Below are 25395 nucleotides of genomic sequence, written 5' to 3' on the forward strand. Positions count from 1 at the left end.
ATGGGACCCAAAATTGGAACCAAGGAACCCAAAAATGGGACCCAAAATGGGACCCAAAATGGGAACCAAAATGGAATCAAAGAACCCCAAAATGGGACCCAAAGTGGGACCCAAAGAACCCAAAAATGGGACCCAAAATGGGACCCAAAATGGGAACCAAAGAACCCCAAAATGGGACCCAAAGTGGGACCCAAAATGGGAACCAAAGAACCCCAAAATGGGACCCAAAGTGGGACCCAAAATGGGAACCAAAGAACCCCAAAATGGGACCCAAAATGGGACCAAAGAACCCCAAAATGAGACCCAAAACGGGAACCCAAAATTGGAACCAAGGAACCCCAAAATGGGACCCAAAATGGGACCAAAGAGCCCCAAATTGAGACCCAAAAAACCCCAACCCCCCCCCCAAAACGACCCCCAAAAGCCCCCCCAAGGACCTGTTGAAGTTGAGCAGCGATTGCCAGCGTTGGGATTTGAAGTTTTTGATGTTTTGGGCTTCATCCAGGATCAAATATTTCCAGTTCTTCCTACGGAACGCCTGGTGGTCCTGCAGGACCAGCTTGTAGGACGTGATGCACACGTGGAAGGCGTTGGGTTTGGTCCAGCCCTATAAGAGGGGAGGGGGATTTGGGGTCAGTGTGGGGGATTTGGGGTCAGTGTGAGAGGATTTGGGGTCAGTAGACGGGGATTGGGGGTCAGTGTGGGGGATTTGGGGTCAGTTTGGGGGATTTGGGGTCAGTGTGGGGGATTTGGGGGGAGTTTGGGGGATTTGGGCTCAGTGTGGAGGATTTGGGGTCAGTTTGGGGGATTTGGGGTCAGTGTGGGGGATTTGGGGTCAGTTTGGGGGATTTGGGGTCAGTGTGGGAGGATTTGGGGAGAGTTTGGGGGATTTGGGCTCAGTGTGGAGGATTTGGGGTCAGTGTGAGAGGATTTCGGGTCAGTATGGGGGATTTGGGGTCAGTGTGAGAGGATTTGGGGTCAGTTTGGGGGATTTGGGGTCAGTGGAAGGGGATTGGGGGTCAGTTTCGGAGGATTTGGGGTCAGTGTGGGGGATTTGGGGTCAGTTTGGGGGATTTGGGGTCAGTGTGGGGGATTTGGGGTCAGTGTGGGAGGATTTGGGCTCAGTGTGGGGGATTTGGGGTCAGTGTGAGAGGATTTCGGGTCAGTTTGGGGGATTTGGGGTCAGTAGAAGGGGACTGGGGGTCAGTGTGAGAGGATTGGGGGTCAGTGTGGAGGATTTGGGGTCAGTTTGGGGGATTTGGGGTCAGTAGACGGGGATTGGGGGTCAGTGTGGGAGGATTTGGGGTCAGTTTGGGGGATTTGGGGTCAGTAGAAGGGGATTTGGGGTCAGTGTGGGGGGATTTGGGGGGAAATTGGGGTAAGTGTGGGGGATTTGGGGCCAGTGTGAGAGGATTTGGGGTCAGTGTGGGAGGATTTGGGGTCAGTCTGGGGGATTTGGGGTCAGTGTGAGAGGATTTAGGGTCAGTGTGGAGGATTTGGGGTCAGTTTGGGGGATTTGGGGTCAGTAGACGGGGATTGGGGGTCAGTGTGGGAGGATTTGGGGTCAGTTTGGGGGATTTGGGGTCAGTAGAAGGGGATTTGGGGTCAGTGTGGGGGGATTTGGGGGGAAATTGGGGTAAGTGTGGGGGATTTGGGGCCAGTGTGAGAGGATTTGGGGTCAGTGTGGGAGGATTTGGGGTCAGTCTGGGGGATTTGGGGTCAGTGTGAGAGGATTTAGGGTCAGTGTGGAGGATTTGGGGTCAGTGTGGGAGGATTTGGGGGGAGTTTGGGGGATTTGGGGTCAGTGTGGGGGGATTTGGGGGGAAACTGGGGTCAGTAGGGGGGATTTGGGGTCAGTAGACGGGGATTGGGGGTCAGTGTGGGAGGATTTGGGGTCAGTTTGGGGGATCTGGGGTCAGTGTGGAGGATTTGGGGTCAGTTTGGGGGATTTGGGGTCAGTGTGGGAAGATTTGGGGGGAAATTGGGGTCAGTAGGGGGGATTTGGGGTCAGTACACGGGGATTGGGGGTCAGTGTGGAGGATTTGGGGTCAGTATGGGGGATTGGGGGTCAGTGTGGGAGGATTTGGGGGGAGTTTGGAAGATTTGGGGTCAGTGTGGGGGATTTGGGGTCAGTGTGAGAGGATTTGGGGTCATTCTGGGGGATTTGGGGTCAGTTTGGGAGGATTTGGGGGGAGTTTGGGGGATTTGGGGTCAGTGTGGGAGGATTTGGGGTCAGTGTGGGGGATTTGGGGTCAGTAGACGGGGATTGGGGTCAGTGTGGGAGGATTTGGGGGCAGTGTGGGGGATTTGGGGTCAGTTTGAGGGATTTGGGGTCAGTAGACGGGGATTGGGGGTCAGTGTGGGAGGATTTGGGGTCAGTGTGGGGGATTTGGGGTCAGTGTGGGAGGATTTGGGGTCATTCTGGGGGATTTGGGGTCAGTGTGAGAGGATTTAGGGTCAGTGTGGAGGATTTGGGGTCAGTTTGGGGGATTTGGGGTCAGTAGACGGGGATTGGGGGTCAGTTTCGGACGATTTGGGGTCAGTGTGGAGGATTTGGGGTCAGTTTGGGGGATTTGGGGTCAGTGTGGGGGGATTTGGGGGAAAACTGGGGTCAGTGTGGAGGATTTGGGGTCAGTTTGGGGGATTTGGGGTCAGTGTGAGAGGATTTGGGGTCAGTTTGGGGGATTTGGGGTCAGTGAGAGAGGATTTAGGGTCAGTGTGGAGGATTTGGGGTCAGTTTGGGGGATTTCGGGTCAGTTTGGGGAGATTTGGGGTCAGTGTGGAGGATTTGGGGTCAGTCTGGGGTACCTGGTGATGATTTGGGGTTGTTTGGGGTGGATTTGGGACTTTGTGTTTGACATGGGGGGATTTGGGGTGGATCTGTTGGTACTTGGGGTGGATTTGGGGTCAGTTTGGGGGGATTTGGGGTCCGTTTGGAGGGATTTGAGGTGGATTTGGGGTCAGTTTGGGTTGGATTTGGGGTCAGTTTGGGGTGGATTTGTGGCTTTGTGTTTGAGGTGGGGGATTCGGGGTGGATTTGGGGTCAGTTTGGGGGGATTTGGGGTCAGTTTGGAGGGATTTGAGGTGGATTTGGGGTCAGTTTAAGGTGGATTTGGGGTCAGTTTAAGGTGGATTTGGGGTCAGTTTGGGGTGGATTTGTGGCTTTGTGTTTGAGGTGGGGGATTCGGGGTGGATTTGGGGTCAGTTTGGGGGGATTTGGGGTCAGTTTGGAGGGATTTGAGGTGGATTTGGGGTCAGTTTAAGGTGGATTTGGGGTCAGTTTAAGGTGGATTTGGGGTCAGTTTGGGGTGGATTTGTGGCTTTGTGTTTGAGGTGGGGGATTCAGGGTGGATTTGGGGTCAGTTTGGGGGGATTTGGGGTCAGTTTGGAGGGATTTGAGGTGGATTTGGGGTCAGTTTAAGGTGGATTTGGGGTCAGTTTAAGGTGGATTTGGGGTCAGTTTGGGGTGGATTTGTGGCTTTGTGTTTGAGGTGGGGGATTCGGGGTGGATTTGGGGTCAGTTTGGGGGGATTTGGGGTCAGTTTGGAGGGATTTGAGGTGGATTTGGGGTCAGTTTAAGGTGGATTTGGGGTCAGTTTGGGGTGGATTTGTGGCTTTGTGTTTGAGGTGGGGGATTCGGGGTGGATCTGGGGGCAGTTTAAGGTGGATTTGGGGTCAGTTTAAGGTGGATTTGGGGTCAGTTTGGTGGGCATTTGTGGCTTTGTGTTTGAGGTGTGGGATTCAGGGTGGATTTGGCATCAGTTTAAGGTGGATTTGGGGTCAGTTTAAGGTGGATTTGGGGTCAGTTTGGGGTGGATTTGTGGCTTTGTGTTTGAGGTGGGGGATTCGGGGTGGATTTGGGATCAGTTTAAGGTGGATTTGGTTTCATTTTGGTGTGGATTTGTGGCTTTGTGTTTGAGGTGGGGGATTCGGGGTCTCTCTGGGGTCTTTGGGGTGGATTTAGGGCCGTACCTGGCGCTTGAGGCGCCGCTCCTTCTGCGCCCCATAGTAGGTGAGGATCTTGAAGGCCGGGCACCAGCGCTTCAGCTCCATCTCCCAGTTGAGCATCACGCTGGTGGGCACGATGATGAGGTGGGGGCCCCAGCTGCCTGCGTTCCAAGAAGGGGGGGGTTGGGGGGGGGGAGTTGGGGGTCTTGTGGGAGGTTTGGGGGGGCTGCTGTTGGGGGCAATGGGGGGCTTCTATGGGGGGATTGAGGGTTGTATGGGGGAGATTTGGGGTCCTGGGGGGGCATTGGAGGCTTCTATGGGGGGGATTTAGGGTCCTATGGGGGGATTTAGGGTCCTGGGGGGGCATTTCAGGCTTCTATGGGGGGATTTAGGGTCTTAGGGGGCCACTGGAGGCTTCTATGGGGGGGATTTAGGGTCCTAGGGGGGTATTGGAGGCTTCTATGGGGGGGCTGGGGGCTTCTATGGGGGGATTGAGGGTTGTATGGGGGAGATTTGGGGTCCTGGGGGGCCATTGGAAGCTTCTATGGGGTTCTGGGCGCTTCTATGGGGGGGATTTAGGGTCTTATGGGGGAGATTTGGGGTCCTGGGGGGGCATTGGAGACTTCTATGGGGGGATTTAGGGTCCTATAGGGCGGATTTAGGGTCCTGGGAGGGCATTCGAGGCTTCTATAGGGGGACTGGGGGCTTCTATGGGGGATTTAGGGTCTTAGGGGGCCACTGGAGGCTTCTATGGGGGGATTTAGGGTCCTAGGGGGGTATTGGAGGCTTCTATGGGGGGGCTGGGGGCTTCTATGGGGGGATTTAGGGTCCTATGGGGGAGATTTGGGGTCCTGGGGGGCACTGGAGGCTTCTATGGGGGCGCTGGGGGCTTCTATGGGGGGATTTAGGGTTGTATGGGGGAGATTTGGGGTCCTGGGGGGGCATTGGAAGCTTCTATGGGGTTCTGGGCGCTTCTATGGGGGGATTTAGGGTTGTATGGGGGAGATTTGGGGTCCTGGGGAGCACTGGAGGCTTCTATGGGGGGGCTGGGGGCTTCTATGGGGGGATTTAGGGTTGTATGGGGGAGATTTGGGGTCCTGGGGGGCCATTGGAAGTTTCTATGGGGTTCTGGGCGCTTCTATAGGGGGATTTAGGGTCTTATGGGGGAGATTTGGGGTCCTGGGGGGGCATTGGAGACTTCTATGGGGGGATTTAGGGTCCTATAGGGTGGATTTAGGGTCCTGGGAGGGCATTCGAGGCTTCTATAGGGGGACTGGGGGCTTCTATGGGGAGATTTAGGGTCCTAGGGGGGTATTGGAGGCTTCTATGGGGGGGCTGGGGCTTCTATGGGGGGATTTAGAGTCCTATAGGGCAGATTTAGGTCCTGGGGGAGCATTGGAGGCTTCTATGAGGGGCTGGGGGCTTCTATGGGGGGATTGAGGGTTGTATGGGGGAGATTTGGGGTCCTGGGGGGGCATTGGAAGTTTCTATGGGGTTCTGGGCGCTTCTATGGGGGGATTTAGAGTCCTATGGGGGATTTAGGGTCCTGGGGGGCACTGGAGGCTTCTATGGGGGGGCTGGGGGCTTCTATGGGGGGATTGAGGGTTGTATGGGGGAGATTTGGGGTCCTGGGGGGGCATTGGAGACTTCTATGGGGGGATTTAGGGTCCTATAGGGCAGATTTAGGGTCCTGGGAGGGCATTCGAGGCTTCTATAGGGGGACTGGGGGCTCCTATGGGGGGGATTTAGGGTTCTATGGGGGGGTTATAGGGTCCTGGGGGGGCACTGGAGGCTTCTATGGGGGGTGTGGGGGCTTCTGTGGGGGGGATTTAGGGTCCTATGGGGGTATGGGGGTTTGGGCTGACCCCAAGACACCCTAAAGACCCCACAGACCCCCTAAAGATCCCCTAAAGACCCATCAGACCCCCTAAAAACCCCACAGACCCCCTAAAGACCCCACAGACTCCTTATACCCCCACAGAGCCCCTTAAGACCCCACAGATCCCCCACAGACCCCCACAGAGCCTCTAAAGACCCCACAGACCCCCTAAAAACCCCCTAAAGACCCCCCATACCCCATAAAGACCCCCTAAAGACACCCTAAAGACCCCACAGACCCCCTAAAGACCCCACAGCCCCCCTAAAAACCCCCTAAAGACCCCTTAAAGACTCCCTAAAGACTCCCTAAAGACCCCACAGACCACTTAAAGACCCCTTATACCCCCACAGAGCCCCTAAAGACCCCACAGACTTCCTAAAGACCCCCTAAAAAGCCCCTAAAGACCCCCACAGAGCCCCTAAATACCCCACAGACCCCCTAACAACCCCCTAAAGACCCCCTAAAGACCCCCCATACCCCATAAAGACACTCTAAAGACCCCACAGAGCCCCTAAAGTCCCCCTAAAGACCCCTTAGACCCCCACAGAGCCCCCAAAGACCCCACAGACCCCCTAAAAGCCCCATAAAGAGCCCTTAAAGACCCCACAAACCCCCTAAATACCCCCTGAAAACCCCCTAAAAAGACCCCCTAAAGACCCCACAGACCCGACAAAGACCCCCTAAAGACCCCACAGACCCCCTAAAGACCCCCTAAAGACGTCACAGACCCCCTAAAGACCCCACAGACCCGCTAAATACCCCCTAAAGACTCCCTAAAAACCCCCTAAAGACCCCACAGACCCCCTAAAGACCCCCCATATCCCCATAAAGACCCCCTAAAGACCCCTCATACCCCATAAAGACCCCATAAAGACCCCACAGACCCCCTAAAGACCCCCTAAAAACCCCCTAAAGACCCCCTAAAGACCCCATAAAGACCCCAAAAACCCCCAAAAGACCCCCCATATCCCCTAAAGACCCCCTAAAGACCCCTAAAGATCCCTTATACCCCCACAGAGCACCTAAAGACCCCAAAGAGCCCCTAAAGACCCCTCATACCCCATAGAGACCCCCTAAAGACCGCTAAAGACCCCCTAAAAACCCCCTAAAGACCCCACAGACCCCATAAAGACCCCATAAAGACCGCACAGACCCCCTAAAGACCCCCCATATCCCCCCTAAAGACCCCCTAAAGACCCCTCATACCCCATAAAGACCCCACAGACCCCCTATAGACCCCCCATACCCCATAAAGACCCCTTAAAGACCCCCTAAAGACCCCTTACAGCCCCACAGAGCCCCTAAAGACCCCCAAAAGACCCCCTAAAGACCCCACAGACCCCCAAAAGACCCCCTAAGGACCCCATAAAGACCCCACAGATCCCCAAAAGACCACCAAAAGACCTTCCATATCCCCTAAAGACCCCCTAAAAACCCTTTAAAGACCCCCTAAAGACCCCTTATAGCCCCACACAGCCCCTAAAGACCCCACAGACCCCCTAAAGACCCCCTAAAGACCCCTTAAAGACCCCCTAAAGACCCCTTATAGCCCCACAGAGCCCCTAAAGACCCCACAGACCCCCTAAAGACCCCCTAAAGATCCCGTAAAGACCCCACAGACCCCCAAAAGACTCCCTAAAGAACCCCCATATCCCCTAAAGACCCCCTAAAGACCCCCTAAAGACCCCCTAAAGACCCCCCATATCCCCTAAAGACCCCCTAAAAAACCCCTAAAGACCCCTTAAAGACCCCCTAAGGACCCCGTAAAGACCCCAGAGACCCCCAAAAGACCCCCTAAAAACCCCCTAAAGACCCCATAAAGACCCCCTAAGGACCCCACAGACCCCCTAAAGATCCCCTAAAAACGCCCTAAAGACCCCTTAAAGACCCCATAAGGACCCCGTAAAGACCCCACAGACTCCCAAAAGACCCCCTAAAGACCCTCTAAAAACCCCCTAAGGGCCCCTTCAAGACCCCCTAAAAACCCCCTAAGGACCCGGTAAAGACCCCCTAATGACCCCTTATAACCCCACTGAGCCCCTAAAGACCCCACAGAACCCCAAAAGACCCCCTAAGGACCCCCTAAAGACCCCCCATATCCCCGAAAGACCCCCGAAAGACCCCCTAAAGACCCCCTAAACACCCCACAGACCCCCAAAAGACCCCCTAAAGACCCCCTAAAGACCCCCTAAAAACCCCCTAAAGACCCCTTAAAGACCCCCTAAAAACCCCCTAAGGACCCCACAGACCCCCTAAAGACCCCCTAAAAACCCCCTAAAGACCCCACAGACCCCCAAAAGACCCCCAAAAGACCCCCCATATCCCCTAAAGACCCCCTAAAAACCCTTTAAAGACCCCCTAAAGACCCCTTAGAGCCCCACAGAGCCCCTAAAGACCCCACAGACCCCCAAAAGACCCCCTAAAGACCCCCCATATCCCCTAAAGACCCCCAAAAGACCCCCTAAAGACCCCACAGACCCCCAAAAGACTCCCTAAAGACCCCCCATATCCCCTAAAGACCCCCTAAAGATCCCTAAAGTCCCCCTAAAAACCCCCCATATCCCCTAAAGACCCCCTAAAAACCCACAAAAGACCCCCTAAAGACCCCCCATATCCCCTAAAGACCCCACAGAACCCCTAAGGACCCCCTAAAGACCCCACAGACCCCCCATAAGACCCCCTAAAAACCCCCTAAAGACCCCCCATATCCCCAAAAGACCCCCTAAAGACCCCACAGACCCCCAAAAGACCCCCTAAAGACCCCTAAAGACCCCTCATACCCCATAAAGACCGCTAAAGACCCCACAGACCCCCAAAAGACCCCCTAAAGACCCCCCATATCCCCAAAAAACCCCCTAAAGACCCCCTAAAGACCCCCCAGACCCCCAAAAAACCCCCTAAAGACCCCCCATATCCCCTAAAGACCCCCTAAAAACCCTTTAAAGATCCCCTAAAGACACCTTAAAGCCCCCCTAAAGACCCCTTAGAGCCCCACAGAGCCCCTAAAGACCCCACAGACCCCCAAAAGACTCCCTAAAGACCCCCCATATCCCCTAAAGACCCCCTAAAGACCCCTAAAGTCCCCCTAAAGACCCCCCATATCCCCTAAAAACCCCCTAAAGACCCCTTAAAGACCTCCTAAGGACCCCGTAAAGACCCCACAGACCCCCAAAAGACCCCCTAAAAACCCCCTTAGGACCCCCTAAAGACCCCCTAAAGACCCCACAGACCCCATAAAGACCGCTAAAGACCCCTCATATCCCCTAAAGACCCCCCATACCCCATAAAGACCCCCTAAAGACCCCTATAGACCCCTTATACCCCATAAAGACCGCTAAAGACCCCACAGACCCCATAAAGACCCCATAAAGACCCCACAGGCCCCCCATAAGACCCCCTAAAAACCCCCTAAAGACCCCACAGACCCCCAAAGGCCCCCTAAAGACCCCCTAAAGACCCCCTAAGGACCCCTTAAAGACCCCCTAAAAACCCCCTAAGGACCCCCTAAAAACCCCCTAAGGACCCCACAGACCCCCTAAAGACCCCCTAAAAACCCCCTAAAGACCCCACAGACCCCCACAAGACCCCCAAAAGATCCCCCATATCCCCTAAAGAACCCCTAAAGACCCCATAAAGACCCCACAGATCCCCAAAAGACGCCCAAAAGATCCCCCATATCCCCTAAAGAACCCCTAAAAACCCCTTAAAGACCCCCTAAGGACCCCGTAAAGACCCCACAGACCCCATAAAGACCCCCTAAGGACCCCCAAAAGACCCCCTAAAGACCCCACAGACCCCCAAAAGACCCACTAAAGACCCCCTAAAAACCCCCTAAAGACCCCACAGACCCCATAAAGACCCCCTAAAGACCCCATATCCCCCCCCCCGCCCCCCGCAGCCCCTCACCCTTCTCGCAGGCCAGGTGTGCCAGCAGGGAGATGGTCTGGATGGTTTTGCCCAGCCCCATTTCGTCGGCCAGGATCCCGTTCAGCTTCTTCTCATACATGGTGACCAGCCAGTCCAGGCCGATGTGCTGGTACTCACGCAGCGTGCCGCGCAGCAGGTGTGGGATCGGGGTCTTCACCTGTAGGGTTTTGGGGTTTTTGGGGTTTTTGGGGTGGGGGGGCGTCGGTCAGCTTCAATATATGGGGACCGGTCTTATAGGACTGGCTTAGATCTATGGGAAAGGGTGTTTTGGGGAGGGGTCTCTTCGGGAGGGGTCTTCATGCAGTGAACCCTGCAGGAGGTGTGGGATTGGGGTCTTCACCTGTAGGGTTTGGGGTTTTTGGGGTTTTTGGGGTGGGGGGGGGTCGGTCAGCTTCAATATATGGGGACAGGTCTAATAGCGTTAGATTAGATCTGTGGGAAAAGGGTGTTTTGGGGAGGGGTCTTTTGGGGAGGGGTCTTCATGCAGAGTGAAACGCAGCAGGTGTGGGATCGGGGTCTTCACCCGCGGGGTTTTGGGGTTTTTGGGGTTTTTGGGGTGGGGGGGGGTCGGTCAGCTTCAATATAGGGGGACAGCGCTTAAAGGGCTGGCTTACATCTATGGGAAAAGGCCTTTTCCCAAATTTGGGGAGGGGTCTTTTGGGGAGGGGTCTTCCCACAGAATGAAACGCAGCAGGTGTGGGATCGGGGTCTTCACCTGTGGGTTTTGGGGTTTTTGGGGTTTTTGGGGTGGGGGGGGGTCGGTCAGCTTCAATATATGGGGACCGGTCATATAGGACTGGCTTACATCTATGGGAAAGGGTGTTTTGGGGAGGGGTCTCTTGGGGAGGGGTCTTCATGCACTGAAGCCTGCAGCAGGTGTGGGATCGGGGTCTTCACCTGTAGGGTTTGGGGTTTTGGGGGTTTTTGGGGTGGGGGGGGGGTCGGTCAGCTTCAATACATGGGGTCAGGTCTTATAGCGTTAGATTAGATCTGTGGGAAAGGGTGTTTTGGGGAGGGGTCTCGTGGGGAGGGGTCTTCAGGCAGTGAACCCTGCAGGAGGTGTGGGATCGGGGTCTTCACCTGTAGGGTTTGGGGTTTTTGGGGTTTTTGGGGTGGGGGGGGGTCGGTCAGCTTCAATATATGGGGATGGGACTTATAGCGTTAGATTAGATCTGTGGGAAAGAGTGTTTTGGGGAGGGGTCTCTTGGGGAGGGGTCTTCATGCAGTGAATCCTGCAGGAGGTGTGGGATCGGGGTCTTCACCTGTAGGGTTTTGGGGTTTTGGGGGTTTTTGGGGTGGGGGGGGGGTCGGTCAGCTTCAATATATGGGGAGGGGGCTTATAGGGTTAGATTAGATCTATGGGAAAGGGTGTTTTGGGGAGGGGTCTCTTGGGGAGGGGTCTTCATGCAGAGTGAAACGCGGGAGGTGTGGGATCGGGGTCTTCACCTGTAGGGTTTGGGGTTTTTGGGGTTTTGGGGTGGGAGGGTGTCGGTCAGCTTTAATATAGGGGGACAGCGCTTATAGGACTGGCTTACATCTATGGGAAAAGGTCTTTTGGGGAGGGGTCTCTTGGGGAGGGGTCTTCATGCAGTGAACCCTGCAGGAGGTGTGGGATTGGGGTCTTCACCTGTGGGTTTTGGGGTTTTTGGGGTTTTTGGGGTGGGGGAAGGTCGGTCAGCTTCAATATATGGGGACCGGTCATATAGGACTGGCTTACATCTATGGGAAAGGGTGTTTTGGGGAGGGGTCTCTTGGGGAGGGGTCTTCATGCAGAGTGAAATGCAGCAGGTGTGGGATCGGGGTCTTCACCTGTAGGGTTTTGGGGTTTTGGGGGTTTTTCGGGTGGGGGGGGGGTCAGTCAGCTTCAATATATGGGGACCGGTCATATAGCGTTAGATTAGATCTGTGGGAAAAGGGCTTTTGGGGAGGGGTCTCTTGGGGAGGGGTCTTCATGCAGAGTGAAACGCAGCAGGTGTGGGATCGGGGTCTTCACCTGTGGGTTTTGGGTTTTTGGGGTTTTTGGGGTGGGGGAAGGTCGGTCAGCTTCAATATATGGGGATGGGACTTATAGCGTTAGATTAGATCTGTGGGAAAGGGTGTTTTGGGGAGGGGTCTCTTGGGGAGGGGTCTTCATGCACTGAAGCCTGCAGCAGGTGTGGGATCGGGGTCTTCACCTGTAGGGTTTTGGGGTTTTGGGGGATTTGGGGTGGGGGGGGGTCGGTCAGCTTCAATATATGGGGACCGGTCTTATAGGACTGGCTTAAATCTATGGGAAAGGGTGTTTTGGGGAGGGGTCTTTTGGGGAGGGGTCTTCCTGCAGAGTGAAACACAGCAGTTGTGGGATCGGGGTCTTCACCTGTGGGTTTTGGGGTTTTTGGGGTTTTTTTGGGGGGGGGGGTTGGTCAGCTTCAACATATGGGGACGGGTCTTATAGGACTGGCTTACATCTATGGGAAAAGGTCTTTTGGGGAGGGGTCTCTTGGGGAGGGGTCTTCATGCAGTGAATCCTGCAGCAGGTGTGGGATCGGGGTCTTCACCTGTAGGGTTTGGGGTTTTTGGGGTTTTTGGGGTGGGGGGGCGTCAGGCAGCTTCAATATATGGGGATGGGACTTATAGCGTTAGATTAGATCTGTGGGAAAAGGTGTTTTGGGGAGGGGTCTTTTGGGGAGGGGTCTTCACGCAGTGAGAAACACAGGAGATGTGGGATCGGGGTCTTTACCTGCGGGGTTTTGGGGTTTTTGGGGTGGGGGGGGCTTGGTTAGCTTCAGGAGGTGGGCAGGGGGCTTATAGGGTCAGATTAGATCTATGGGGTGGGGTCTTTTGGGGGGGGTCTTTTGGGGTTAGATTAAATCTTTTGGGGGGGGTCTTTTGGGGGGGGGTCTTTTGGGGTTAGATTAAATCTTTTTGGGGGGGGTCTCTTCGGGGTGGGTCTTTTGGGGAGGGGTCTTTTGGGGTTAGTTTAAATTTATGGGGTGGGGTCTTTTTGGGGGGGGTCTTTTGGGGTTAGCTTAAATCTTTTAGGGGAGGTCTTTTCGGGGGGGGTCTTTTGGGGAGGGGTCTTTGGAGGGGGTCTTTGGGGGGTGTCATTAGAGGGGGCTTTTTGGGGGTTAGCTTGAATCTATGGGGTGGGGTCTTTTGGGGGGGTGTCTTTTGGGGAGGGGGCTTTTGGGGTTAGATTAAGTCTATGGGGGGGGTCTTTTGGGGGGGGTCTTTTGGGGAGGTCTTTTGGGGTTACATTAGGTCTACAGGGTGGGGTCTTTGGGGAGGGGTCTTTTGGGGTTAGCTAAAATCTATGGGGGGGTTTTTTTGGGGGGGGGTCTTTTGGGGAGGGTGCTTTTGGGGAGGGGTCTTTTGGGGTTAGATTAAGTCTATGGGGTGGGTTCTTTTGGGGTGGGGTCTTTTGGGGGGGTTTACCTGTGTAAACCTTGGGTTGGAGAATTAGCTTATATCTGTGGGGAGGGGTCTTTTGGGGGGGGGGTCTTTTGGGGTTAGATTAAACCTTTTGGGGGGGGGTCTTTTTGGGGGGGGGGTTTTGGGGGGGGGGGGTTTGGGGGTCTCACCTGCGTGGTGGCCAAGGTGTAACCCTTGGGCTGGAGCATTAACTTACATCTATGGGGAGGGGTCTTTTGGGGGGGGGTCTTTTGGGGTTAGATTAAATCTATGGGGTGGGGTCTTTTGGGGGGGGTCTTTGGAGGGGCCTCTTTTGGGGTTAGCTTACATCTATGGGGAGGGGTCTTTTGGGGGGGGGTCTTTTGGGGTTAGATTAAACCTTTTGGGGGGGGGGTCTTTTCGGGGGGGGTCATTTGGGGAGGGGTCTTTTGGGGAGGGGTCTTTTGGGGGTCTCACCTGCGTGGTGGCCAAGGTGTAACCCTTGGGCTGGAGCATTAACTTACATCTATGGGGAGGGGTCTTTTGGGGGGGGGTCTTTTGGGGTTAGATTAAATCTTTTGGGGGGGGGTCTTTTGGGGAGGGGTCTTTTGGGGTTAGATTAAGTCTATGGGGGGGGTCTTTTGGGGGGGGTCTTTTGGGGCCTCTTTTGGGGTTAGCTTACATCTATGGCGTGGGGTCTTTTGGGGGGGGGTCTTTTGGGGTTACCTTAAATCTATGGGGTGGGGTCTTTTGGGGGGGGTCTTTGGAGGGGCCTCTTTTGGGGTTAGCTTACATCTATGGGGAGGGGTCTTTTGGGGGGGGGTCTTTTGGGGTTAGATTAAACCTTTTGGGGGGGGGGGTCTTTTCGGGGGGGGGTCATTTGGGGAGGGGTCTTTTGGGGAGGGGTCTTTTGGGGGTCTCACCTGCGTGGTGGCCAAGGTGTAACCCTTGGGCTGGAGCATTAACTTACATCTATGGGGAGGGGTCTTTTGGGGGGGGGTCTTTTGGGGTTAGATTAAACCTTTTTGGGGGGGGGTCTTTTCGGGGGGGGGTCTTTTGGGGAGGGGTCTTTTGGGGAGGGGCCTTTCCGGGGGGGGGGGGTCTTTTGGGGAGGGGTCTTTTGGGGGTCTCACCTGCGTGGTGGCCAAGGTGTAACCCTTGGGCTGGAGCATTAACTTACATCTATGGGGAGGGGTCTTTTGGGGTTAGATTAAACCTTTTGGGGGGGGGGTCTCTTCGGGGGGGGGGGTCTTTTGAGGAGGGGTCTTTTGGGGGTCTCACCTGCGTGGTGGCCAAGGTGTAACCCTTGGGCTGGAGGCTCTCGGCGGCGGCGGCGATGTCGCTGATCTCCTTTTTTGGGGGGGGGGAGGAAGAGGAAGAGGAGGAGGAGGAGGAGGAGGGGGAGGAGGAGGGACGGAAGGGGGGGGGAGGGGGGGCTGAGGGGCGCTGGGGGTCTCCGGGGGTGGGGGGAGGGGAGAGGGGGGTGGGGGAGGGGCTTCGGCGTCTTCTTCTTCTTCTTCCTCTTCGTCGTCGTCGTCGTCGTCTTCGTCCTCCTCTTCTTCCTCTTCGTCTTCCTCTTCCTCCTCCTCTTCTTCCTCCTCCTCCTCCTCGTCGTCGTCGTCGTCGCTGTCGGTCGCCGGGGAGTCTGAAAGGGGAGGGGGCACCCATGGGTGGTCCTATAGGGGCTGGGAGACCATAGTGGGGCCCTATAGCACCCATGGGTGGCCCTATAGGGGCAGGGAGGCCATAGCGGGGCCCTATAGCACCCATGGGTGGCCCTATAGGGGTGGGAGGCCCCAGTAATATCCTATAGCACCCATCAGTGGCCCTACAGGGGCAGGGAGACCATTATGGGGCCCTATAGCACCCATGGGCGGCCCTATAGGGGCTGGGAGACCCCAGTAAGACCCCATAGCACCCATGGGTGGCCCTATAGGAGCTGGGAAACCCCAGTAATATCCTATAGCACCCATGGGTGGCCCTATAGGGGCTGGGAAACCCTCATGTGGCCCTATAGCACCCATGGGTGGCCCTATAGGGGCAGGGAAACCCCAGTAATATCCTATAGCACCCATGGGTGGCCCTATAGGGGCTGGGAGACCAGAATGTGGCACTATAGCACCCATAGGTGGACCTATAGGGGCTGGGAAACCCCAGTAATATCCTATAGCACCCATGAGTGACCCTATAGATGGAAAACCCTAATAAATCCTACAGAGACCCCTACAGACACCCCCCAGCCCCACAGACCCCACACAGACCCCACACAGACCCCATTCTGACCCCCCCTGACCCTACAGGCCCCATTACGACCCCCCCTGACCCCACAGCCCCCACCCCGCCCCCATTCTGACCCCCCCTGACCCCACAGCCCCCATTCTAACCCCCCTGACCCCACAGACCCCATTACGACCCCCTCCAACCCCACAGACCCCATTCTGACCCCCCCCGCCCCCCCCGCCCCCGTTCTGACCCCCCTGACCCCACAGCCCCCACCCAGCCCGCATTCTGACCCCCCCTGACCCCCCAGCCCCCACCCCACCCCCATTCTGACCCCCCCTCACCCTACAGCCGCCATTACGACCCCCCAGCCCCCACCCAGACCCCCCCTGACCCCACCCGACCCCCCAGCCCCCACCCAGCCCCCATCCTGACCCCCCCTGACCCCCCAGCCCCCATTACAACCCCCCCAACCCAACAGAGCCCACAGACCCCATCCTGACCCCCCCTGACCCCACAGCCCCCACCCAGCCCCCGTTCTGACCCCCTGACCCCACAGACTGCACCCAGCCCCCATTCTGACCCCCCTGACCCTACAGCCCCCATTACGACCCCCCCAACCCCACACACCCCACACACCCCATTCTGACCCCTCCCGACCCCACAGCCCCCATTACGACCCCCTCCGACCCCACAGACCCCATTCTGACCCCCCCTGACCCCACAGCCCCCACCCAGCCCCCATCCTGACCCCCCCTGACCCCCCAGCCCCCATTTCGACCCCCCCTGACCCCCCAGCCCCCACCCCAGCCCCATTCTGACCCCCCCCTGACCCTACAGGCCCCCCCAGCCCCCATTCTGATCCCCCCCTGACCCTACAGCCCCCATTACGACCCCCCAGCCCCCACCCAGACTCCCCCTGACCCCACAGCCCCCACCCAGCCCCCATTCTGACCCCCCCCTGACCCCACAGCCTCCACCCAGCCCCCATTCTGACCCCCCCTGACCCTACAGGCCCCATTACAACCCCCCAGCCCCCACCCAGACCCCCCCTGACCACCCCTGACCCTACAGCCCCCATTATGAGCCCCCCAACCCCACAGACCCCACACACCCCATTCTGACCCCCCTGACCCCACAGCCCCCACCCCACCCCCATTCTGACCCCCCCTGACCCTACAGGCCCCATTACGACCCCCCAGCCCCCACCCAGACCCCATTCTGACCCCCCCCGACCCCACAGCCCCCACCCAGCCCCATTCTGACCCCCCCTGACCCCACAGCCCCCATTCTAACCCCCCTGACCCCACAGACCCCATTCTGACCCCCCCTGACCCCACAGATTGCAACCAGACCCCATTCTAACCCCCCTGACCCCACACACCCCATCCTGACCCCCCCTGACCCCCCAGCCCCCATTAGGACCCCCTCTGCCCCCCCCTGGCCCCATACCGGATCTGCTGGCCCCGCGCGCAGACTCGCAGTCGGAGTCGGCGAAGGCTCCGGCGTAGCGCTGCAGCAGCTCCTCCATGGGCAGCTCGCCTGCGCCACACGCGTGTGCAAGGGTCACGCGTGTGCACATGTGTGGGGCCTGCACCCACCCCCCCCCCTTCACATACCTCCTCTCTCTCCCCCCCCCCCCCCGCACACCCCCTACCCCCATCTCCACCCCACATCCCCTCTCCCACCCCCCCATTCCCTCTCCCCCCCCCCATCTCCCACCTTCCCATCTCCCCCCCCATTTCCCCCCCCCCGCTCCCTCTCCCCCCCCCCCACATCCCCTCTACCCCCCCTCACCCCTCTGCCCGCACCCCCTTCCCTCCCCCCACACCTCTCTCCCCCCACATCCCCCCCTCATTTCCCCCCATCCCCCCCCAACCCCCCCATTCCCCCCTACATCCCCCCACCCCCCCCACATCCCCCCCACACCCCCTCTCCCCCCCCATTTCACCCCAATTTCCCCTCTCCCCCCCATCTCCCCCCATCTCCTCTCTCACCCCCATTTCTCCCCCCATCTCCCCTCTCCCCCCCCATTTCACCCCCATTTCCTCTCTCCCCCATTTCCCCCCCATCACTCCCCCCCACATCCCCCCCCCCATTCCCACCCCCCCCATTTCCACATCTCCCCCCATTCCCACCCCCCCACCCCCCCCATTCCCTCACTCCCCCCCCATTCCCCCACTCCCCCCCATTTCCACATCCCCCCCCCATTTCCACAACCCCCCACCCCCCCCATTCCCACACCCCCCCATTCCTCCCCACCTGCCCCATTCCCACACCCCCCCACTCCCACATTCCCCCCCCATTCCCACCCCCCCCATTTCCACATCCCCCCCCATTCCCACCCCCCCCCATTTCTACATCCCCCCCACACCCCCAATTCCTACATCCCCCCCATTTCCACATCTCCCCCCATTCCCACCCCCCCACCCCCCCATTCCCCCACTTCTCCCCCATTCCCACATCCCCCCCCCCATTCCCCCACTCCCCCCCCATTCCCACATCTCCCCCCCATTCCCACCCCCCCCACTCCCACATCCCCCCTCCCCCTTCCCACCCCCCCCCCCACATCCCCCCTCCCCCTTCCCACCCCCCCCCCCCACATCCCCCCTCCCCCTTCCCACCCCCCCCCCCACATCCCCCCTCCCCATTCCCACCCCCCCCCATTTCCACATCCCCCCCCCATTCCCCCACTCCCCCCCATTTCCACCTCCCCCCCCATTCCTACATCCCCCCCCCCCCCCCACCCCGTGTCTCTGTGCCCCCCCGTGCCGCTGCCCCCATCCCTCACAGCCGGCCGTCGGGGGGGGGTCTCACAGCCCTTTGCTGTCCGCACTGCTACCAAACCCCCACCCATGGGTGCGGGGTGGGGGTCTGTGTGGGTGCGGGGAGGGGAGGGGGTGTGGGTGCTTATTTTGGGGGGGGGGTCTCTGCATTCTGTACCCTCTCTCGCCAGCTCATCCAGCTCCTGCTGGTGGTCCACGTCCCCCTCCAGGCGCTCCTGGGCGGCGATGGTTTCCTCCTCATCCTCACCTGGGGGGGGGGGGACGAAGAGGGGAAGGGGGGGGGACGACAGAAGGGGATGATGGGTGGCAACGGGGACAACAGGGGGTGTTAAGGGACGTGGGGGGGGGCGGCAATGGGGGACAAAGGGGGATAAGGGGGGGCGATGGGGGGATAAAAGGGGGACGGAAGGGGACGGGGGGGCAATGGGGGGCAATGGGGGATACGGGGGGGAAGTGGGGGGCAAAGGGGGGCAATGGGGGGACAATGGGGGGACAATGGGGGAAATAGGGGGCAATGGAGACAATGGGGGGACAGAAGGGGGGCAATGGGGGGACAATGGGGGGCAATGGGGGAAATAGGGGGCAATGGGGACAATGGGGGGACAGAAGGGGACATGGGGGGGCAATGGGGGGACATGGGGACAAAAGGGGGACGGAAGGGGACAGGGGGGCAATGGGGGGTATTGGGGGATATGGGGGGCAATGCGGGGCAATGGGGGATAAGGGGGGACAGAAGGGGGGCAATGGGGGAAATGGGGGGGCAATGGGGACAATGGGGGGACAGAAGGGGATAAGGGGGGCGATGGGGGGACAAAGGGGGACGGAAGGGGATGGGGGGGCAATGGGGGGGCAGTGGGGGGCAAAGGGGGGACATGGGGGGACAGAAGGGGATAAGGGGGGGCAATGGGGGGACATGGGGACAAAAGGGGGATGGAAGGGGACGGGGGGGCAATGGGGGGACATGGGGACCATGGGGAACATGGGGAACATAGGGGAGGCAATGGGGACAATGGAGAACAAAGGGGACAAAGTGGGGACAGAAGGGGATAAGGGGGGACAATGGGGGGCATGGGGGGGGCAATGGCAGGACAATGGGGGATATGGGGGGGATATGGGGGGGACAATGGGGGATATGGGGGGCAATGGGGGCAATGGGGGGACAGAAGGGGTAAAGGGGGGACAATGGGGGAACAATGGAGAACAGAAGGGCATAAGGGGGGACAATGGGGGCAATGGGGACAATGGGGGAACAATGGGGGAACAAAGGGGAACAATGGGGAACAGAAGGGCATAAGGGAGGACAATGGGGAACAAAGGGGGACGAGGAGGGGCAATGGGGACAATGGGGGAGGTGACAACAAATGGGGATGGGTGACAGAGGGACCTACAGGGGGTGACAGCACCCTGGGGTGGGTGACAAAGGTGGGAGGGGTGACAGAGGGACGTGGGGGGGGTGACAAAGAGACGTAGGGGGGGTGACAAAGGTGGGATGGGTGACATGGGAGGGGTGACAGGGGGAGGTGGGGTGGGTGACAGCACCCTGGGGTGGGTGACAGAGGTGGGATGGGTGACAAAAAGACATGGGATGGGTGACAGAGGTGGGAGGGGTGACATGGGAGGGGTGACAGGGGGACATGGGGTGGGTGACAGCACCCTAGGGGGGGTGACAGAGGAGGGAGGGGTGACAGAGGGACATGGGAGGGGTGACAAAGGGACGTGGGGTGGGTGACAGGTGGAATGGGTGACAAAGGGACATAGGGTGGGTGACAAAGGTGGGATGGGTGACATGGGAAGGGTGACAAAGGGACACAGGGTGGGTGACAGAGGTGGGAGGGGTGGATGACAAAGGTGGGAGGGGTGACAGAGGAACATGGGGTGGGTGACAGGGGTGGGACGGGTGACAGGGGTGGGATGGGGGACAAAGGGACACGGGAGGGGTGACAAAGGGACACGGGAGGGGTGACAGCCCTCACTCACCCTCTTCCTCCTCAGCAGCGAACTCCTCATCCTCCTCGCGGGGCTCCCACGGCCGCAGCACCGCCTGGGGGTGACAGCAGGTGACAATGGGTGCCCAGAGGTGACAGTGGGTGACAGTAAGCGACAATGGGTGCCCAGAGGTGACAATGGGTGACAATGGGTGCCCAGACGTGACAGTGGGTGACAGTAGGCGACAATAGGTGCCCAGAGGTGACACCAGGTGATAACGGGTGACAATGGGTGCCCAGAGGTGACAATGGGTGACAATGGGTGCCCAGAGGTGACAGTGGGTGACAGTAGGCGACAATGGGTGCCCAGAGGTGACACCAGGTGATAACGGGTGACAATGGGTGCCCAGAGGTGACAATAGGTGACAATGGGTGCCCAGAGGTGACAGTGGGTGACAGTAGGCGACAATGGGTGCCCAGAGGTGACACCAGGTGACAACGGGTGACAATGGGTGCCCAGAGGTGACAATAGGTGACAATGGGTGCCCAGAGGTGACAGTGGGTGACAGTAGGCGACAATGGGTGCCCAGAGGTGACACCAGGTGACAACGGGTGACAATGGGTGCCCAGAGGTGACAATGGGTGACAATGGGTGCCCAGAGGTGACAGTGGGTGACAGTAGGCGACAATGGGTGCCCAGAGGTGACACCAGGTGACAACGGGTGACAATGGGTGCCCAGAGGTGACAATGGGTGACAATGGGTGCCCAGAGGTGACAGTGGGTGACAGTAGGCGACAATGGGTGCCCAGAGGTGACACCAGGTGACAACGGGTGACAATGGTTGCCCAGAGGTGACAATAGGTGACAATGGGTGCCCAGAGGTGACAATGGGTGACAACGGGTGACAATGGGTGCCCAGAGGTGACAATAGGTGACAATGGGTGCCCAGAGGTGACAGTGGGTGACAGTAGGCGACAATGGGTGCCCAGAGGTGACACCAGGTGACAACGGGTGACAATGGTTGCCCAGAGGTGACAATAGGTGACAATGGGTGCCCAGAGGTGACAATGGGTGACAACGGGTGACAATGGGTGCCCAGAGGTGACAATAGGTGACAATGGGTGCCCAGAGGTGACAGTGGGTGACAGTAGGCGACAATGGGTGCCCAGAGGTGACACCAGGTGACAACGGGTGACAATGGTTGCCCAGAGGTGACAATAGGTGACAATGGGTGCCCAGAGGTGACAATGGGTGACAATGGGTGACAGTGGGTGCCCAGAGATGACAATGGGTGACAACGGGTGACAATGGGTGCCCACAGATAACACCAAGTGACAAAGGGTGCCCACAGGTGACAATGGGTGACACCAGGTGACAACGGGTGTCACTGGGTGCTCATAGATAATACCAAGTGACAATGGGTGCCCAGAGGTGACAATGGGTGACACCAGGTGACACCAGCTGACACTGGGCACCCAAAGATGACACCAGGTGACAATGGGTGCCCAGAGGTGACAGTGGGTGACACCAGGTGACACTGGGCGCCCAAAGATGACACCAGGTGACAATGGGTGCCCAGAGGTGACAGTGGGTGACACCAGGTGACAACGGGTGACACTGGGTGCCCACAGATAACACCAGGTGACAATGGGTGCCCAGAAGTGACACCAGGTGACACTGGTGCCCATAGATAACACCAGGTGACAATGGGTGCCCATGGGTGACAATGGGTGCCCACAGGTGACAGTGGGTGACACCAGGTGACAATGGGGGCCCATAGGTGACAGTGGGTGACGCTGGGGGACACCAGGTGACAGTGGGTGCCCACAGGTAACAATGGGTGACACCTGGTGACAATAGGTGCCCATAGGTGACAGTGGGTGATACTGAATGTCACCAGGTGACAATGGGGGCCCATAGGTGACAGTGGGTGACACCAGGTGACAATGGGGGCCCATAGGTGACAGTGGGTGATATTGAATGTCACCTGGTGACAATGGGGGCCCATAGGTGACAGTGGGTGACACTGAATGTCACCAGGTGACAATGGGGCCTCATAGGTGACAGTGGGTGACGCTGGGTGCCACCATGTGATAATGGGGCCCATAAGTGACAGTGGGTGACGCTGGGGGACACCAGGTGACAATGGGGCCCATAGGTGACAGTGGGTGACACTGAATGTCACCAGGTGACAATGGGGGCTCATAGGTGACAGTGGGTGACGCTGGGGGACACCAGGTGACAATGGGGGCCCATAGGTGACAGTGGGTGACACTGGGTGACACCAGGTGACAATGGGGGCCCATAGGTGACAGTGGGTGACACTGGGTGTCGCCAGGTGACAATGGGGGCCCATAGGTGACAGTGGGTGACACTGAATGTCACCAGGTGACAATGGGAGGCCCATGGGTGACAACAGGTGCCAATGGGTGACACGTGGTGACAGTAGGTGACACTGGGTGCCACCATGTGCTAATAGGGCCCATAGGTGACAGTGGGTGACGCTGGGTGCCACCATGTGATAATGGGGCCCATAGGTGACAGTGGGTGACAGTGGGTGTCACCAGGTGACAGTGGGTGCCCACAGGTAACAATGGGTGACACCTGGTGACAATAGGTGCCCATAGGTGACAGTGGGTGACACCAGGTGACAATGGGAGCCCATAGGTGACAGTGGGTGATACTGAATGTCACCAGGTGACAATGAGGGCCCATAGGTGACAGTGGGTGACAGTGGGTGACACCAGGTGACAATGGGGACCCATAGGTGACAGTGGGTGACACTGGGTGTCACCAGGTGACAGTGGGTTCCCACAGGTAACAATGGGTGACACCAGGTGACAATAGGTACCCATAGGTGACAGTGGGTGATACTGAATGTCACCAGGTGACAATGGGGGCCCATAGGTGACAGTGGATGACAGTGGGTGCCACCAGGTGACAATGGGGGCCCATAGGTGACAGTGGGTGACACTGGGTGTCACCAGGTGACAATGGGGGCCCAATAGGTGACAGTGGGTGTCACCAGGTGACAGTGGGTGCCCACAGGTAACAATGGGTGACACCTGGTGACAATAGGTGCTTATAGGTGACAGTGGGTGACACCAGGTGACAATGGAGGCCCAAAGGTGACAGTGGGTGACACTGAATGTCACCAGGTGACAATGGGGGCCCATAGGTGACAGTGGGTGACGCTGGGTGTCACCAGGTGACAGTGGGTGCCCACAGGTAACAATGGGTGACACCTGGTGACCATAGGTGCCCATAGGTGACGCTGGGTGCCACCAGGTGACAATGGGGGCCCAATAGGTGACAGTGGGTGACAGTGGGTGCCACCAGTTGACAATGGGGGCCCATAGGTGACAATGGAGGCCCAAAGGTGACAGTGGGCGACGCTGAATGTCACCAGGTGACAATGTGGGCCCATAGGTTACAGTGGATGACAGTGGGTGCCACCAGGTGACAATGGGGGCCCATAGGTGACAGTGGGTGACGCTGGGTGCCACCAGGTGACAATGGGGGCCCATAGGTGACACTGGGTGACGCTGGGGGACACCAGGTGACAGTGGGTGCCCACAGGTAACAATGGGTGACACCTGGTGACCATAGGTGCCCATAGGTGACGCTGGGTGCCACCAGGTGACAATGGGGGCCCAATAGGTGACAGTGGGTGACAGTGGGTGCCACCAGTTGACAATGGGGGCCCATAGGTGACAATGGAGGCCCAAAGGTGACAGTGGGTGACACTGAATGTCACCTGGTGACAATGGGGGCCCATAGGTGACAGTGGGTGACACTGGGTGCCACCAGGTGACAATGGGGGCCCGTGGGTGCCACCAGGTGACAATGGGGGCCCATAGGTGACACTGGGTGACACTGGGTGCCAGTGACCCACCTGTGGGGGGGGCAGTGAGCGCAGCAGCTCCTCCAGGGGCCGCTCGCCGTCGCCTTTCAGCCCCTCAGCATCTGGGGGGGGGGAACACATCAGCACCCATGGGTGACACCAACCCGACCCCATCAAACCTTCATTGTCCCCAATCTGACCCCATCTCACCCCATTAAACCTTAATTACCCCCAATCCGACCCCGCTAACCTTCATCGTTCCCAATCTGACCCCATCTGACCCCATTAAACCTTAATTATCCCCAACCTAACCCCATTAAATCTTAATTACCCCCAACCCGACCCCATTAAACCTTCATCGTCCCCAACCCGACCCCATTAAACCTTAATTACCCCCAATTTGACCCTATTAAACCTTAATCGTCCCCAACCTGACCCCATTAAACCTTAATTACCCCCAACCTGATCCCATTAAACCTTAATTGCCCCCAATCTGACCCCATTAGACCTTAATTACCCCCAACCTGACCCTATTAAACCTTAATTGTCCGCAGTCTGACCCCATTAAACCTTAATTACCCCTAATTTAATCCTATTAAACCTTAATCGTCCGCAGTCTGACCCCATTAAACCTTAATTACCCCCAATCTGACCCCATTAGACCTTAATTACCCCCAACCTGACCCTATTAAACCTTAATTGTCCGCAGTCTGACCCCATTAAACCTTAATTACCCCTAATTTAATCCTATTAAACCTTAATCGTCCGCAGTCTGACCCCATTAAACCTTAATTACCCCCAATCTGACCCCATTAATTATCCCCCATCTAACCCATTAAACCTTAATTACCCCCAATCTGACCCCACTAACCTTCACTGCTCTCAATCTGACCCCATCTGACCCCATTAAACCTTAATTGTCCCCAAACTGACCCCATTAAATCTTAATTACCCCCCACCTGACCCCATTAAACCTTCATCGTCCCCAACCCGACCCCATTAAACCTTAATTACCCCCAATTTGACCCTATTAAACCTTAATCGTCCCCAACCTGACCCCATTAAACCTTAATTACCCCCAATCTGACCCCATTAATTATCCCCCATCTAACCCCATTAAACCTCAATTAGCCCCAATCTGACCCCACTAACCTTCACTGTTCTCAATCTGACCCCATCTGACCCCATTAAACCTTAATTATCCCCAACCTGACCCCATTAAACCTTAATTGCCCCCAATCTGACCTCATCAAACCTTAATTATCCCCAATCTGACCCCGTTAAACCTTAATTATCCCCAATCTGACCCCGTTAAACCTTAATTATCCCCAATCTGATCCCATTAGAGCTTAACTGTCCCCAGTCTGACCCCATTAAACCTTGATTACTCCCCATCTGACCCCATTAAACCTTAATTATCCCCAATCTGACCCCATTAAAACTTAATCGTCCCCAACCCGACCCCATTAAACCTTAATTACCCCCAATTTGACCCT

General features: G+C 57.7%; 1 protein-coding gene across 1 annotated transcript in view; it reads right to left on the reverse strand.

Moving 5' to 3' along the window:
• Window positions 1-25395, reverse strand: part of SRCAP (Snf2 related CREBBP activator protein) — a 137816-nt gene that overhangs the window by 78198 nt on the left and 34223 nt on the right. The window contains exons 8-16 of the mRNA XM_090130322.1: window positions 23951-24021; window positions 20107-20170; window positions 18287-18376; window positions 16796-16885; window positions 14595-14768; window positions 14405-14559; window positions 9734-9911; window positions 3973-4109; window positions 438-607 (exon numbers count right to left, since the gene is read on the reverse strand). Of these exons, the coding sequence (XP_089986448.1) occupies window positions 438-607; window positions 3973-4109; window positions 9734-9911; window positions 14405-14559; window positions 14595-14768; window positions 16796-16885; window positions 18287-18376; window positions 20107-20170; window positions 23951-24021 (1129 nt within the window). The remainder of the gene's footprint in view (window positions 1-437; window positions 608-3972; window positions 4110-9733; window positions 9912-14404; window positions 14560-14594; window positions 14769-16795; window positions 16886-18286; window positions 18377-20106; window positions 20171-23950; window positions 24022-25395) is intronic.

The sequence above is a fragment of the Phasianus colchicus genome, chromosome 40 (genome assembly GCF_987193195.1).
Source record: "Phasianus colchicus chromosome 40, bPhaCol1.hap1.1, whole genome shotgun sequence".
Lineage (NCBI taxonomy): Eukaryota > Metazoa > Chordata > Aves > Galliformes > Phasianidae > Phasianus > Phasianus colchicus.